We start from the raw sequence: 18,226 nt of genomic DNA, 5'->3' as shown, positions 1-18,226 counted from the left end.
CGATATATACACTATACATTGACTCACAAATAAATCATCACAAGGTCATCATAATAGGTACTCAGTCGTCATAGCTACGTCAAAACCCATAAACTGCTATAAGTAATGAGTATCCAATGTCCAACGGATTGTAAACAAATAAAATGCACTAATTGCATGCATTGAGGAATACCCATACAAAATAATGCTGAGAGTGCATCATAGCGAGGGTCGACACTATGAGTATATACATTATGTAAAATATGATGCGGCAGCACTTTTGTGACCAACAATTCGGAATATTATAAATTTATATAATATTTAAAAATGCCAGCTAGGTCACAATTAGTTGTTGAATATTGGGTCAATGTATAACAAATAGAATCGATTGTGTAATTATCGGTTGGTGGATGATGGTTGGGAAAGGGCGTGTGTATTGAGTTAAAAATGTTAAAAGAAAAAGTATACAAAAATAGGAATAGTTTACCGAGAAACACAGAAAGATTTACCATAATAGCTAACAAGGTCACATCAAAAGACAGCAGAAAAATAAAAAGCAAATTAAAACTTAACAAGCAAAATAAGAAATCTTTTATTAATCTTTTTTCTGTCCGTATCTCACTCTTCTCGCATCATAAATGAAAGCACGATGAGAACGTATTACAAATTAAAGTATTATTAAATTTATATTATTTTTTTTTAAATTTATATAAAACGGTTTATTATAAATTAGAATCAATTCAAATACTATAAAACTTCAACCACCTATAGATAAGCAAATGTTTCGTGGATAACAAAACTATTATTGCTAAACCTTTGAAATAGATCAAATAAAAAAATTTATTAAAAGTTTTAGGGTTTTTTATGGTTTTAGGGTTTTTTTTTCAAAATTCCAATCAAAAAATTTCATTAATTAATTATTTGGCACTAAAACCTTTTTCTCCCACCTTTATCAAATTATTATTATTTTAACAATTCCCTTATTTATGTTGATCGCTTTGCTTTATAGCCCTTCACTTTTTCCTAATGCCTGTTTCTCTGGCATATACATAAATGGTACACAAAACCATTTGAATGTGCTACTTTTTTTAAAATCAATAATATAGTCCTTGGCCATATTATTAGACGTACTTTAGATTTTATGCAAAATTGTAATTTCCAGCTAATTTAATCAGGTTTTCTAATATTGAAATGAATTTAAATTATTTTGTATGCTGAATATAAACTACTTTCTAGAAAAAAAAGCAACAGATTTAAAGTTTTTGTATAAATTAATATTTTCAGTTTTTTGTTGCTGTTATTGTAATTTGTTTCAATATTTTATTGAACCTCCTTTTGCTTTAATAAGAGCCTCAATTCTTCGCGGCATAATGAATATTAAAGTGTCAATACTTACTCAAGTTCTGGTGTTGTAGGTGTATTACAGTTACTATTCGAGAAGTGTTTTATCATTGCGTTTGATGTACATGCTAAACGCTCTGTTGGTACTGATATACTTCTACTAAACTCGTTTGTGCTGCTTCCAACTCGAAGTTTGGGGTGTTTGCTGGAAAAAAGAAATAAATAATATAGTATACATACATCATAGTTAAAAACTGTTTAGTTGATAAATTTGGAATAGTACGGTAAAGCTTAGTTCACGTTATAGATATATGTATGTATTTTTTTTTATTTTTAATACAAACTACAAAAATATTTTAAAGAGTGTTCCGCAATTAGCAAAAAGAGGTAATATTCTCTGATTTTCTCAAATGCACAACTACGGATGATCAGAAATGTTCAATTATAATGATGAGAATTTTCGTATGTTTCAATCATTATTGCACAAACTATCAATTACAATAACTTCTTTTTGATATCTAAATGCACTTTTTCAACTACTTTCAAATGTATGAAAGATCTCGCAATTTTCATAGAAATGTTCTCTTTTTTTGTCTATGTTTCTATATACACCTTCCGACGAAATGGATTACAACTTCTAATTCTGCTAAGTTGTAAATACTACATTCCACTGCTAAATGGGGTATGTGTCGTATAATATTCAGGTTTAGATTGCTGATCAATGAGCTATCACATTTATATTGTTGACGGAAGTAGTTTCTTTTTTCGAGATTATGGTTCAGCCTACTTTATGTTGTCTTGAATAAGGAATGTCCTCGTACAGAGAGATTTGCTGTTTGATATAGTTTTAACGTTTAAATTAAAATTTATATTGCATCATTCTGCATCTCTAATCATTATAGCAGCACATTAAAATTGTATTGCTTTTTTAACTACTGTTGTGATCAGCCGGTATTCAGACATTTGAATCTGCAAGGTTTTTACGAATACAAAAGATAAATTCGCTCTTAAATTGAAGATTGTGGCCGGAACACTCAAAATAGCAACTTGGAATGAAAACGGTCTTTTACAACATATCAAAATTAAACATCTTTTAAGACATAGAGTATATAAATATTTCTTTGGTGTCTGAAAATCAAATCGCTATGGTACAAAATCTAAATAATAAATTACCAAGATATTCATCTTGTCACGCTCCCCACCCAAATGACGAAGCTATGGGAGGATCAGCAGTATATATAAAAAAGAACTTAACACACTATCAAAGCTTGATAATGACAACATACAAGTGTTCTCCTAAAAAAGGCTATGCAGAACTGTTTAAGTTGTTATAACATAACTACATAAGTATATTCAATTGAGATCTGGGCTTATAAAAATAAAAGGTAAAAAACCGTACAAAGAAGGTTAAAAATACTTATGCAAATTTTAGTCTTCTGGTTCACCTAGATATAAAGATTGTTTTCTGAAATGCCTACCAGTTCTTCAGGATTATTGGAAAAGTGTCTGCTTAAGAGTTTGTGTAGTGTACTACTGGGCAGAAGCATAATAAGTGGGCTCCAGCTTCCTTCTCTTCCTTGCAGATTTTGCAGAAATCATCGGTGGTAAGCTACACTTTTTTTATGGTAACCCAACAGGTTGTGATCTTTTAACATGCTAAAAAGCAATCGAAGGGATTTTTTGTCTAGATACATAATCGAATTTAGAACATTATGTCCTGGCTATAGCACAGGTTTCGGGGCTTTCTAGGGTTCGTTTGTGTTACTGTGACAGAAATAAATTTTATTGCTGCTCGGCCATCAATTAAAAAAGAGTTATATTAGCTCGTGATAACGTCATCAATGAAACCTGTTTTGCAGCGTTTGTCACTGCCGCAGCTTTGAAGAAAGTTAGCAGCTGGGCCACGAGTTGTGGACTAGGAGTTAACCAAAGTAAAACTGAACTTTTGCTCTTTACCACCAAAACTAAAGTACCGCCCTTCACGCTACCTCGACTCAGCGGTCAAATCCTATCATTGTCTTCCAGTGCAAAATATTTTTTCGACCCTAAACTAAATATTGCAGTACGGGTTAAGAAGGCCTGTGTTGCCTTCTACGCCTGCAGCAAAACTTTCGGAAAAAGGGGGGACTTCAGTCGAAGATGATTTTATGGACGTACACAGCCGTAGTACGTCCAATCTTAAAATATGGTTCGATTGTGTGGTAGCCTGCTCTTAGCAAAGCCTATAATATTGATAAGCTAAATAAGGTCCAGAGAACATCTTGCGTGGGCACCACAGGGGCCATGCGTACTTGCCCAACGGACGCCTTAAAGGTTATTTTGGATCTTCTACCAATCGAACTTTTTATTAAATACATATTTTCCTGCAGCGCTATGAGGCTGAAGCAGCTGGTTGTCAAAACCTTATGTTCACAGCAACACAACGAAATTGATTCCCTCAGATATTATTGTTATAATAAAGAGTCGGGCTAGTTTACTTTAAGACTTTATTATATCGACTGACTCTAGTGAATATTACAAAGATCTTTTGTTATCCTTAATATAATACATATTATATATACTTATGTGATATTTACATTGTATGGGTGTATGTACATATACTCACAACATCCTTTTCTTTTTATTGATTTTATTAATAACTGATAATGATTAATGTAATGATTTATAATTCAAAATAAGTTAAATTCAATTCATTATTAGTTCATAACATTGTTTACTTCATTTCAAATTGAAAGAAAAATAATAATCAGTCATATTTTAAGTGAGTTATGCATAAAATAAAGTTTAATTTTGTATAAATAATCTGATGGTGAGTATCTTTCAGGAGGTTTCACTAATCTACCTGATTTTGTTCTTAAAGATGATGGATCACTTATTTCATTGTTACCATGGGATTCTGTTTGGATTTCGTTTAAATCTAAAGACGACGACAAAGGTGTTCAAGCCATGTCTTCGTAATTTTTTTTAGATTTCCATTTGTATCTGGTATCTTTAATATATGTTCTCGACTTCTGCGATACTTAACACCAGAGACATCTTTCAAAAAAAACTAACGCGGTTCTTTACATTTGCTAACAATAGTAGCTGGCATCCAACGGGATTTGACGTTACATTTAAGAGGCAATAGATCCTTAGTATTTTTATCATAATTTTGTTTTTTTTTAGATTATATTTGTGCATGTTCAATTGATGTTTCTTTTTATTGATTTTTACCGGATATATATATATTTGGTAACTTGGTTCGCAACCTGCGCGACATTAAAAGTTCCGACGCAAATGAAAATTTGCTTTTGGGGTAGATCGATACTGTAGTAAAGCTATATATGGATCAGATTTTGTTTTTAAGCATTTTAGTAAAAGTGATTTTATAATTTTTATAGATCTTTCAGCTAGACCATTAGAACGCGTTGTGTGTTAAATGCCCCATTCTTCACAAAACTCATTAAACGCGTTTGCGTTAAATGGAGGTCCATCGTCCATGAGTTTTTCTGGGATTCCATGGCGAGCAAACGTTGATTTGAAAGCTGTTATTACTTGCTATGAAGAAGATTTATTATTTAGAGGAATAACTTCAACATATTTCGTGAGGCATCAGTGGAAGCTTCTGATTGGATGGCCTGTTTCGAATGCATGCCTCGCAGTTTGAAACTAAGTTGTTAATATCGTTTTTTATTTGTGGCTAGTAAACAACACGTCTTACCATTCTAGAACATGATTCTATCCCAAAATGTCCTTCATGAATTAGACTTAGTATGTAAGGCCTAAGGGTGGTAGGGATTATTATATTACTTCCTTTGAGCAAAAGGCCATTAATGAAATGAGTCTAATCTTTTATTGAAAAGTAGGTTCTGGCTAACATGTCAACGTATTTAGTAGCACAAAGCGAACCATTTTTGCAATACTTAATAACTTTTTGTAAAGAATTGTCAGCCAAAGTTTCTTTTTTAATTTCTTCGAGTTTGGACTTTGACACGGGCAACGAAGAAATTATTAAATTGACTTAAAATTGTATATCTATTTCAGAAAACTTTTCAACTGGCAGTGCCGCTCTCGACAAAGTATCTGCAACTACTAACAACTTTCCTCGTTTATAAATGAGATCAATATTATATGATTGCAACCGAAGCATAATACGTTGTAATCTTGTTGAAATTTTATATAATGGTTTACTGATTCGACTAATAAGGGGTTTGTGATCAGTCTCTACGGTAACTTTGTGCCCATACAAAATTTAGTAAAACTTTACACAGCCAAAAAGGATCGCCAAAAGTTCCTTTTCGATTTGCGCGTATGATTTTTGTGGGTCTGTGAATGTGGCGGACGCATAGGCTATGGACTTATTATTTTGAAAAATTACTTTGAAGCATCAACCGATAGAATTACTGGTTGATATATATCATAATATGCTAAAACAAGTGTTGTTGATATTAATTTTAATTTTCAAGATTTTGGAATTCTATTTCGTGGTTTTTGGTCCATAACTAGAAAGTCATTTTTTAATAATTTTCTTAAGTGACTTGTTTCAATAGATAATCCTTTTATAAAAGATCCCAGATAGTTGACCATGCCTAAGAGCTTTGCAGTCCCGTAATTGTTGGCATATTACATATGGCTTTGATTTTATTAGTGTCTGGACTTATGCCTTTTCCAGAAAATATGTGTCCAAAAAATTGTATTTCTGACACACAAAATTGTGATTAATTTTTTTTATTTTTTGAAGTTTTCTGTGACGTGACGGATACATAATTATGTAGATTTTACACGTCGTCTAGTCTTAGCTTTAATCTAAAAATTAATTATGAACCATGCCTTAAATTAATAGAACAATGTATATAAACTTACTCAGATATAAAAGGATCTTCTAGTAGACTCACAGCTGTAGGGCGATCTAAAACATTTACTTCAAAACAGCGAAGAATAAATTTTTGTGCCATAGATGAAAGTTCTGAGGGTATAGTTGGGTGTTTTTTATAGAACCCTACTTTAAACAAAGCTGCTTCGGCAGAACCGAGTTCTATAAACGGAGGTTTTCCCGTTGCCATTTCTACATTTGTACAACCAAAAGACCAAATATCAGCTGCAGGCCCATATCCTCGCAGACCTTGATCGATTACTTCTGGAGCCATGTATTGCAATGTTCCGGTAAAAGTTTCAACTATCGGATTTAGTCCCGCAAGCCGTTTAGAAGTCCCAAAGTCCGATATTTTTACAACCCCACTATAGGTGTTAACAAGAACGTTATCTCCTTTTATATCCCTGTGCACAATTTTTTGTTCGTGTAAATATCGAAGGCCTTCCAGAATTTGCTTTGAGTAAAATGCCATAGTTGATTCATTATCTTTAAGGGGTCCCCATTTTTCTCGAAGGAGATCTGAGAGGGATCCCCCAGGAACTTGTTCCATAAAAATTTTGAAATATCCATCTTCTGATAAAGAACCTAAGTACTTTGAAAAGAAATAAAAAGTTATTTATTATATATGTCAAATTATTTTTATTATATTACATTTGAGTATACTTACTTGAACAATATTTCTGTGCCGCAGTTGAGAATGCAATTTAATTTCTTCATGCAGCGGTTGAACGTCTTGTGAATTTTTTTCAGGTACTTCTTTTATGGCTATCCGCACTTGTGTTTGAAGGTCCCGAGCAGCATAAACAACTCCGTAGGTTCCCTTCCCCAATATAACTTTTCTATTTTGGTCATCTAGATCATATTCGTACTATAATAAGAATAATCGGTTAGCAAAAAGCGAATTAATGAAAAACATTGTAATGACCTCAATTTGCGTTTCATTAATTGATAGATTAACAAAAACTTCTTGATCCGATGCCATTTCAAGTACAAGTTCATAAAATTTCTGTCGACAGTTCGTTGTAGGAAAATATATTTGAAAATCATCGGAATTATGATGAACATACAGATAAGCGCATCTATCATCACGTTTATATAAGCTAACAGATTTAATTTGACTAGCGGTAAAAACGAAGTCATGAACTTTCTTACACGCGTTAGTTAAATGCCTTAAACATAAATTAACAATCTGTATCGATTTCTCTTCTGCTCCCATATTTATTGTTATATAACTTGGCATGTTAATTTTTTGTGGCTCAAATATCTGCAAATATTAATAAATGAAACTAATTAAAATTTAAAATACATACATATTTTGTTTTCTTATAAATATTTTCAATCTAAGTAAATAAGTTAGATGCTTTAATGTTCCTTAAAGAACCAGGGCCTAGTGACTTACAATGCCCAACCATTTCTGTGTGCGATTCACGCCAGGAATGGAGGGGAACTACAGACATGTGCACTTTGCCAAGCTTATGGACACCCCGAGTTCTAAAAAGAATAATGTTTCATTGATAAAAAAGCTAAACAACATTGAATCGCCCAACAATGATTCCTTAATAAATCGTAGGCCTAAAATAGTATCAGAAAGGAAAAGCCCAGCGCGGACTGCGAAATCCGACGAAGCCAACAAACAGGTCAAGATATGAGGCATGTTCTTGACAATTCAAGGTCAGTTCGCAGGGTTTTAAAAGAGAGATAAGGTAGCACGCCATTAGGATAATTTCGATGGAAAATGAATAATTAAAAAGCATTATTTTTGTGCATTTAGGCCGTATACTTATTTCTTTAAATACTATTACAATAATTTCTTAATATTAATACAAGGGATAGCACTGCACTGCTCTGATCACCAACTGCACACTTGGCTGTCGTACTGTTTGTTCGGAGCATGATAATGCTGATCATCCCTTTTGGGTGCCAATATGGTTTGGAGATTGAGGGAAATGAAAATACTGATGCTGCGATGGGTATTGATTTCCTTTTGTCTTAACTCAACTCTTAATTCAAGTTTGAATGTCCTCGTTCAATTTCTTCTGCTATAGCTTGATTTATGCGTAAGCATGCTTGTGTCATCAATTCACACGCGGAAGTTGTTAATTGTTGTGCTCAATCCAACAGTGATGAGAATCATTATCCAAGAATTACAAATGTTTATTGATCAGAATAACAACAGTAGACATGTTCAAAATAGCATTGGATCGGATGCCATTTGATAGCCATAATATTATCATTCGATCTGACAAAACACCTGCGGTGAACACACAAGGATGTTTAATTCACCTACCATTGATGAAGTGGCTGTTGTCATTGTGAGAGAAAATTTACAATCTAGAGATATTGTGCTTCATCGTCGGAATAGTGATTTAAAACGGTTATCTGAAACACACAGGAGCTATGATGGATTACAATATCCTTTGAGCTTTAATATACAGCTGTGTGCGACTTACCGTGAGGCATGTCAACTATTACGTTTACTTGAGAACGATTCGCACTTTGATGATACTCGCAATGATTCCGTAATATCTTAATCGCCTCATCAAATTCGTACAATGTTTGTGATTATCATATCGACATGTTTCCCCTCGAATCCAAAAGATTTGTGGGTTACGTATAGAGATGACATGTATGAGGATGTTTTGCATAGTGTGCGCCGTGAAACATTGAATACTACACTACATATGACAGAAGAAATTTACAATGACATTGATCATGATAGAAGATATGTGTTTATTGATAGCAAATAAAGTATTGTCGTGTTGCAAAGGGAATAACAGTACGCATTGAAACATTGGCCGAAACAGATCGTACAAATGTTCCACAGTTAAATTAACAATAAAGAATTGCGTACGACACTTTGATAGAAGCTGTGAACAGTGAATCTGGTGAAATTTATTTCCTTGATGCTCCCGGAGGAACCAGAAAAATGTTTTTAATTTCATTGCTTTTGATGAGGATCAGATCGCGAAATGATGTTGCTCTAGCGTTGGCTCCATCTGGAACAGCTGCGACTCTAAAAGAAGGCGTTCTGCCTTGAAATTACCATTAAACATGCAAATAACCGAAACACCCATTTGCAATATCGCCAAAAACAGCGCAATGGCCAAGATCCTACAGTGATGCAAATTAATTGTTTGGGATGAATGCACAATGACCCATAAGAAGTCACTGGAGGTGCTGGACAGAACATTGAAAGATCTTCGTGACAACCAAAATATTTTTGGTGGGGTCATGATTCTGTTGTCAGGTGATTTTCGTCAGACTCTTCCAGTTATTCCCCGATCAACTGTTACTGATGAACTAAATGCATGCCTAAAGTCTGTAGTGTATCCACATAGGTGCCCCACTTCCCATTCAATAAATGAGTAACAAAACATGTGAAATGCAAATCGACATCAACATTCCACTCGATTGCATTGATTGTCACTCAATAGATCCTTATTAATATAATTTAACCAATAGAAAAATATTTATTTATTAATTTGATTCCATAAAGAGATAAGAGGGTTTTCGCAGCATATAATACTTCAAAAATGTATTATTACTGGATATAGAGTGTAAATTTAAGCCATCCCTAATTCCGGAGAGTTTAAGAGTCCATTAACAAATAGAACGAGCAATAAACACAAAAGGGAACATCAATAGTATAAAAGCAAAGCTATGTCGTGCGTAGCAATATAATTAAAGTACCTTATGTCCAGCTTTAATAAAAGTGTTAATTTTCAATTTGAATTTTGTCAATTTGTAATTCTTTTTTATGGCCAGTGATATGGCAATCAATGTTGATTTATTTGGTACTTATTTGTTTTCAAAATAAACATAAATGCGGATAAAAATCCTAACTATATATAGCCTGTTGACAAGCCCTAAGGCCCAGCCGATAATAATATTTATTTAATACTCACCAAAATTGGAAACCGGATATTATTTGGTTCTTCAGAACTAGTGGCTGCTAGGAAAAAATCAATCCAAAATTGAAAAACCTGTTGCTTAATATCACAACAGTAATCATCTGTTTTTTTTCTAAACCGGTGAATTAGAGCAATATTTCCTATAGTTGACTTTAAATACCAGTTTGGCGGTTTCAATTTAAACATACACTCTGCAGCTTGAATCGCTTTTGTGTAGTCTTCTGCTAAAACAGATATTTCAAAAAATGTTGCAACGTCCCAATATTCGCTCAGTGTCGCAAGGCTTCCCTTTTTTCCAATTAAATTATTTAATGTCATAGCTATATGCTGCAATTCTTCGGTGTTGCTAAACTCTCTTCCATCTATAACCAAAAGCGTAGCTAGATTAATTCCTGCGTACTCATTGGGTTGAATTTCAAAGCTTTGTCTATACCATTTGATTGCATTCCTCAAACTGTTTGTGTCACTGTAATCTGATTCAACGAAAATGTCCTTATAAATTCTACCACAAAGGCAAAGCATATCGGGAAATTCGTTTTCTTTTTTTTCTAATGCTTTTAAAGAAGACGCCAATGCTTTTTCTCGATCTCCTTTTTTGTTTCTTCTGTTGAGAGCAAAAGCGTATAGAAAACACATATTACCGGTCTCAACATATTTTCGCGTGTTGGGGATACTTTTTAAATCATTTACTAATCGTACCATTGAATCGTAGTCTTGAACGTCACGCAAAGAACACATAAAACTGTGGACTACTTCACCAGATAGTACATGGGGATCATCGAGCCTCGTTCGCATTTTAGCTAATATTTCTGTAAGTTTTGAAGTGTTAGACGCATATTCTTCTCGTGCACCTCTAAGGTCAGCTAAAAACTTCTCCTTCATGTGTGCCCTAAAAAAAAAAAGTTTTGTATTAATGTAAAAGAAAGCACGCCTCGCGGCACATATAATAATTATGAATCTTGGTATCTTCTTGAAAATTTGACAGCAGATAAACATACATAAAGAAAGAACATGACGTTTGTTAGACAATCTATAAAAACCTTAAAATGCGTACAGGCACTTATCTTCATATTTCAAAAAATATAAGAAAGAAGTGTTTAGTTAATGTTATTTAGGAAATCCACCATTGTAGCACATTAAGAATGATATTTTTCAGCAGATTTCAAATGTGTATTTGAAAGAATATTTTTTCAAGTAATATCTATTAAAAGTACACAAATTGAAAGCCAATTAAACGGGGAATGTATGTACTTAAGAGAAAGCTTCTTTACTTTTTGTTTCTAGATGTAAGAACTTGAATTTCCTTCACATCGTTAAAGTTTATCATATCAATGATATATATTATGTATACAAACAAATTGTTGCCCGCGTCTATTTAAGATTTATAGTTCACTCAAGGTATATGCTGATGAAGTTATGAAGGATAAAAGATCACCATACCCGTGGCATGATGGTTAGTGCGTTGGACTGTCTTATTGATATTAGTTTTTTTCAAAATTTTCTAATGAAAACAAAACAAATAAAATTTAAATTGAAGTAAAATATATCTTAAGGCCGAAAGGCATTAGTAATTAGTGTTATAGTTTAGCTTAGAGTGTCCGTATGGGACCATTAAGTTAGTTGTAAGTTTTGGATAATTTAGGCTAGTTTTATGAATTTTTGTCTAGCTTTAAGATAGGTTTAAGATTGAATTAAATAAAAATGAATTAAAAAAAAAAAAAAAAAAAAAAAAGTGCGTTGGACTGTCATGCCAGAGGTCTTGGGTTCGATCCCTGCCTATGCCATCTTAAGTCTTTTCACAGGTACTGCCTCTTGCGAGGAATTGGCAATTCTCCAAGAGTAATTCTTTTCATGAAAAAGTGCTTTCTCAAATTAGCCGTTCGGATTCGGCATATAAACTGTAGGTCCCCTCTATTCCTGACAACATTACTCGCACACAGGAATGGTTGAGAGTTGTAAGTCACTAGGCCCTAGTTCTCAACGGACTGTTGCGCCACCCAATTTATTTGTTTAGTAAACCAAACTTCTAGGCAAATTTGACATATTTCAAGTGATTTGTATCGAATGGAAACTATTTATCATTCATAAGAAATATGAAACCCTACTGTTTCGTACCCCAATAAGACACATTAATTTAGATCTAACCTGTAATTGGATACATTTCAATATAATTTATTCAAATGGTCTTCAGATCGAGTCAAAGATTATTGTGAAGTTCTTAGTGGTCCATTTGAACAAGTTTTTGTATTGTAACGAACACATAAATGTTCAACTCCAGAAGGCTCGAGCTACATTTATGTATGTGAATCAAGTGTGGCGGACCATTAATCCATTGTATATGGAAAAGCTTAGAATATTTAAGAGAAAATGCTTTAGACCTTAGATGCAGATCTTCAACCTGAGCGTCGAACTTGTCGAGTTGTAGAAGCTGAGTAAGGACAATGATTCTCGGGAATTATTTCTCCAGAAGAGTCCTGAAACCAAAGGTCACTCGCATCCCCTTCCCAATCCTTACTCCCTCCTACATCGGCTTTGTGCTATTATGCTGGCTGATGGCTTCTTATTCCCTGACTGTATAGTGTATCACTGTCTGTCAATACCTTGTTTCCTTCCTGGGACGCTTATGTCTTAATTGCTGTTCGTCTTCTTCATCGCCCCAATTGGAATCCAAGAAGATCATAGTTGGGGTCATTGATAAGAGCAATATTGATAGCACGATTGCTTCTGACCGTTGGCAGATGGTGAAACTGGAGCTCTCGGCTGGTTTTCTCAAAGTCATGCGAGATCATCCGGGTCCACCGCCTGTAACAAGCGATGAGGGTTGGCATCAAGGTCATGCCAAACTGATCGCTTGTAACGCTCAGAGGTCGCGCGATCTCTATACGCTTGCTGTCGGCATGTTGGGCGTTTCCGTTTCTATAAAAAAGATAAGGTAGATGCTTCGTGCGAGCCTCCACAACCCTTTTTGAAAGCTGTGTCGCAAGACGTATGGTTCCCAGTGCTACTATCACCTTCCCTTCCTTGGGTGTGCCCTCTTCTTCAGTACAGTCTTCTTCCGAACCCTCTTCAGAAGCTGTGTCGCAAGACGTTGGATGTTGATGAGAATGTGGCAGGGCCCTCTTCTGTCGCAGCACAGTCTTCTTCTGAAAACGTCAAAAGTTTATCCCTAATGGAGACCGATGACTCAAACGTAAAGCTCTCCCCAGTGAGAAAGAAGATGAACTGTTAGGTTCATTTTCGTCTGATCTGGATGAGCTGGAATTAACAGTAGTGGAGGTTGATCTGCCTATTTGAAGCCAAAATGCTGCTAATACTACAGATTAATCTCCAACAATCTAAAACGGCTTCGGCCTCCCTTCTTCTCCATCTGGAAAAAACTGGAGAAGATGTCATTCCCATCCAAGAGCCCTGGATTGTGAAATCCCTGGTTCGAGTATTGAGAACTCCTGGCTACTACGTTCTATATGCAACAGGAAAAGGTATCCCAAGGTCCTGTATACTAGTAAAGCTTAATCCTAATGTATTTTTACTCCCTAATTTCAGTGATAAAGACGTCACCACAGCCAGTATGGTAATAGTCAACCATACCTATTGGCTGCTATCAGTGTATTTGGGCCACGACAATAAGGGCCACTGCCTGGTACCATTCTGGAGAAGACGGTCGCTGAATTAAAAAGATAGAAAACAAACCTAATTATCAGTTTTGACGCCAATGCATACCATATTACGTAGGGTAGTACCGATATAAATAATAGAGGTTAGTCTCTTTTTGATTATATTTTAACAACTATTCTGTAAGTAAGTAATGTAGGTAGTAAACCAAACTTTGTCACTAAAAACCGACAAGAAGTTTTAGGTTTGACTCTTGTCTCGTTAAATCTCTCAAATAAAATATTGAATTGGAGAGTATCAAAGGAGAACTCGTTTTCCGATCATGGATACATCCAATTCAAACTTATTGAAGAGTCCCCAAAAGCGATCCAATTCCGGAATTATAGGAAAACAGATTGGGCGAAATATAGGGCGACTCTGAAGAATTTGATTAAACCAGAACTTTCTGATCCGCTCTTGTGCGCTCTTAAACTCGATCAAAAAGTCGATGAGCTTACAGCAGCCCTTAATAAAGCCATGGAAACTGCCTGCCCCCACACTACAGTGCGGGGAAAGAAGAAACCATATTGGATGTTGAGGGCGCTTTCAACAACGTTGACTTATCCGCTATTACTGCTGCTATGACGACCATAACCGTTGAATACTCACTCTGTGAGTTAATTAATCTTATGCTAAAAAGCAGGATCATTGATTCTAAGATGGGGGATTTTTGTACGAAAAGGTCTGTCGGTAGAGGCACTCCGCAAGGTGGTTTTCTGTCCCCTCTCCTGTGGAACATAGTGGTTAACGAAATACTAATATCTCTTGAGAGGGAAGGCCACAGAGTGGTTGCGTATGCCGAATATGTTGCTATCGCCGTCACAGGAGAACATCTTAGTACACTGAGAGACCTCCTCCATCACGGCGGACTTAGTATTAATCCTCAAAAAACAGACCTCGTCTTTTATACACATACAATACCCCTCCTTCAGTAAAAGGTGTACCAATAATTTTTACAAATGAAACCAAATATCTTGGTCTGATATTGGACAAAAAATTAAGTTGGAAACCTAATATTCAGGAAAGAGTTAAAAAAGTTACAGTAGATCTTTTATTTTGCAAGAAAGCCATAGGAAGCAAATGGGGTTTTCAACCTCGCATTACCTATGGACTATACACATCGGTCATCCGACCAATACTTATGCACGGGGTTGCAGTATAGTGGACTGCACTGGAAAAAGTCACATACTACAACAAACTTAGCAGAGTCCTACGTAATTCTGGCGATCAAAGAGGTTCTCTCCTGGCTAAGAGAAAACGTGATATCAACTTCTGATATCCGCATCTTCTCTGACAGTCAGGCTGCTATTAAATCCCTTGACGGTGTCTCAAACAAATCTCTAACGGCTCTCGATTGTCCATCGTCTCTTTGTTGGGCACCGGGCCACAGAGACATCACAGGAAATTGTAGAGCCGATGAATCTCGCTAAAAATGGAACCGTCATACCTATTTCACCTGAAAGGTAGGAGATAGGTAAACCGATAGCTACATGTAAACTTCTGCTAAAAGAAACAGCATTTGCGATAGAAAACTCTGAGTGGCACAATTTACCAACATGCGCAGCCACAAAACTCATATGGCCTTCACTGGACCTAAAGCGCTGTAAAGAATTGTTATCTCAAAGTAGACCTCATATTAGATCCCTAATAGGTGTATCAAAATGCGCCTTTTCGTTTTGCCTTAGTGTGTCGATTATGAATTCACAGCCACCTAACCTACATGCAGATGTACAGGAGCGAATATTCTTATTTCGCTAGATTAGCAGGAGTTATTGAGAACAAATTAATATCGGGATTATTTCAAAAATACTTTAGAAACTTGATGTACACCTTTTAGAGGTATTTTTATTTCTAGATGCACATGGCTTTCTATCAGACATAAGAAACCACATATTAAATACTATGTTACAAGGCGAGCAGGTGAAAAGATAATTAAATAGGAGCCAGCTAGAATAGATGAAAGTATTTTGATACTGCGTGAGTATAACTGACGAAATAAAAAAAACTTCAGAAAATTCAATTAAGTTTTGTTACTTTTGGTTAGATTTAAGTGTTTAGTTCTTATTTTATAACAAAAGATACAGAGAATAATGAAATAGAGTTTCTTCACTCTCCGTAAATTATATAAAAAAAATATAATACCATGTTCCAATGCAACATTAAAAATAAAATTAATTATATGACAAAAATTAATATTATCAAATAAAAAACAAAAACATAATAATAATGTATAGTTTCTTAAGTTTATTGAGACTAAAAAAATATGTGTTAGTGCAAAGAAAAAAAATAAACGTAAGACGGTTTTACTACACATTTTTTTTAAATTCGTTGGGGTAAATTTGGTCTCTGTTGAGCGGGACTAAAAACTCAACCCAAAAGGATAATATATTGACATTTTTCCTCTAACAATTATTATGCAAAGAACAAAATTAAGCTCAATTAAATTGGTCTCACTGTCTGCTAGATTTACTTGCAGCAGTTTCGATTGTATTAAGCGAGAGAAAATTCGTCTCACTGTAAGCCTGGTTTATTTTTAGCATGTTCAAGGTCTTAGCTAGATTATACATTCCAAATGCACGTTATTTATTAGCACTAGTCTTAATGAGTTATCATTGAAGTTGCGTATACACACATCCAGTAAGAATCGTCAATATTTAATTGTTATCAAGCGCAAAATTACTCTCAATTGTTAATTTAACCTGGAAATGACAAGGAAATTAAATGTCCAAAATACCCAACTCAGAGTAAGTATCAGTACCTACACCAGCTGTTTTTTAGCGAGAGAGATCCTCTTAAGTTGAAGGAATTCATTACTATAATTTCTTCCTACAGAGATGTTGAACGCATTGCTAAAGATGTTATTATTATAGTATAAATGTCCTAACTGCTCTTTCCTTTTAATCCTTCTCAGCTCCGCTTCATAAGCATTTATTTGCTGCTTCTTTTTTAACTCCTAACTCCTTCTCTTGTTACAAAATGCATTCGATATTATGTATGAAATATACAAAACACGACGTGATACAAATTAAAGAAAACCGACGAAGACGACAAACGTAACAAACAAACAATGAGTCTGATTGTGAATCTTGACTTGTCAAAGTGACATATACAAGATCGAAATTTACGGTAGTGCAGGTCGATAATTGGCTAAGGATAGGTTCAGAGACTTGAACACTGCACAGAGAAATCTCAGTGAGATAAATGAGTGGTATTGCTTTTGTTAGAATGGGGATAATAGCGTCGTTTTATTATCACCATGATCTGATCCGGATCTTGGATTTACATGCATTACAACAACAATACAAGATCCTGCTTTGTGTTTGGATCTCAATTTGAGATCCAAAATTTAATTCTTTTTTTCACAACAAGGAGCGCTCTATCATTGTGATTTCACATGTAAATGTTGGTATCATTGCAAACAAATTAAATAAAACCTGTATTGCCATATAAACATTTTAATTTGACTGAAATAAAATATTTTTTTAAATAAAAAGCGAGAAGCTTTATATTTATTTATTTGGTATATAATTCATGAAATAACTAGATATTTTAACAAAACTAATTAATTGGTGAAATTCAAATAATTAAGTCCAAAAAAATGTATATTTGACATAATTTATGGGTATTATTTTCCCCAAAAAAAAGGAACAAAAAAAAATCATTGAGCAAAATGTTCTATGGGCAACCCTGCTTTAAATTTCAAAAAACATAAATAAAATCGAGAAAGCTGCAGCAGAAAAAAATGTTGAAAATATTTTTACATGGGAATTTTTTGAAATCATTCTTTTAATTGAAAATGGTTGTAAGAAACACTTAGGTGACATAAATTAGAACTCAAAATCGTTTGAACCATCCCAAAGAAGAGAGTAGTTTTGAAATGACGGTGGGTTGTATGTAACACTTTTAAGAATTTTGTATGATTTTCTCTCGAAATTCTTGGAAGTGTTACATACAAACCACAGTCATTTCAAAACTACTCTCTTTATTGAGATGGTTCAGACGGTTCTGAGTTCTAATTTATGTCACCTAAGTGTTTCTTACAACCATTTTAAATTTAAAGAATAATTTCAAAAAATTCCCATGTAAAAGTATTTTCAACATATTTTGATTCTCAAAAAAAAAGTTAAAACAATTTTTTGATGGAAATTTTTTGAAATAATTTTTTGAATTTAATAGAATTTACGGAATCAGTTAGCAGACATAAATTAAAACTCCGAACCGGTTGAACCATCCCAAAGAGAGTAGTTTTGAAATGACGGTGGGTTGTATGTAACACTTTTAGGAATTTTGTATGATTTTCTCTCGAAATTCTTGGAAGTATTACATACAAACCACTGTCATTTCAAAACTACTCTCTTAATTGAGATGGTTCAGACGGTTCTGAGTTCTAATTTATGTCACCTAAGTATTTCTTACAACCATTTTCAATTTAAAGAATGATTTCAAAAAAATCCCATGTAAAAGTATTTTCAACATTTTTTGATTTTTGTGA

General features: G+C 34.2%; 1 protein-coding gene across 3 annotated transcripts in view; it reads right to left on the bottom strand.

The window, feature by feature from the left end:
* The window catches only part of LOC129953660 (mitogen-activated protein kinase kinase kinase 15), an 83,747-nt gene that overhangs the window by 29,386 nt on the left and 36,135 nt on the right, over nucleotides 1-18,226 (bottom strand). For 2 of the 3 annotated variants that reach the window (XM_056066991.1, XM_056066990.1), the window contains exons 4-8: nucleotides 10,078-10,972; nucleotides 7,098-7,436; nucleotides 6,840-7,040; nucleotides 6,163-6,764; nucleotides 1,376-1,525 (exon numbers count right to left, since the gene is read on the bottom strand). In XM_056066991.1, the coding sequence (XP_055922966.1) occupies nucleotides 1,376-1,525; nucleotides 6,163-6,764; nucleotides 6,840-7,040; nucleotides 7,098-7,436; nucleotides 10,078-10,972 (2,187 nt within the window). Of the gene's footprint in view, nucleotides 1-1,375; nucleotides 1,526-6,162; nucleotides 6,765-6,839; nucleotides 7,041-7,097; nucleotides 7,437-10,077; nucleotides 10,973-18,226 lie in introns of those variants that run through there. The other variant, XM_056066992.1, reaches the window with a different exon arrangement.

The sequence above is a fragment of the Eupeodes corollae genome, chromosome 1 (genome assembly GCF_945859685.1).
Source record: "Eupeodes corollae chromosome 1, idEupCoro1.1, whole genome shotgun sequence".
NCBI classification, from domain to species: Eukaryota; Metazoa; Arthropoda; class Insecta; order Diptera; family Syrphidae; genus Eupeodes; species Eupeodes corollae.
Note: the sequence above shows the minus strand (reverse complement) of the source record. Positions and strands in the feature narration are given on the sequence as shown.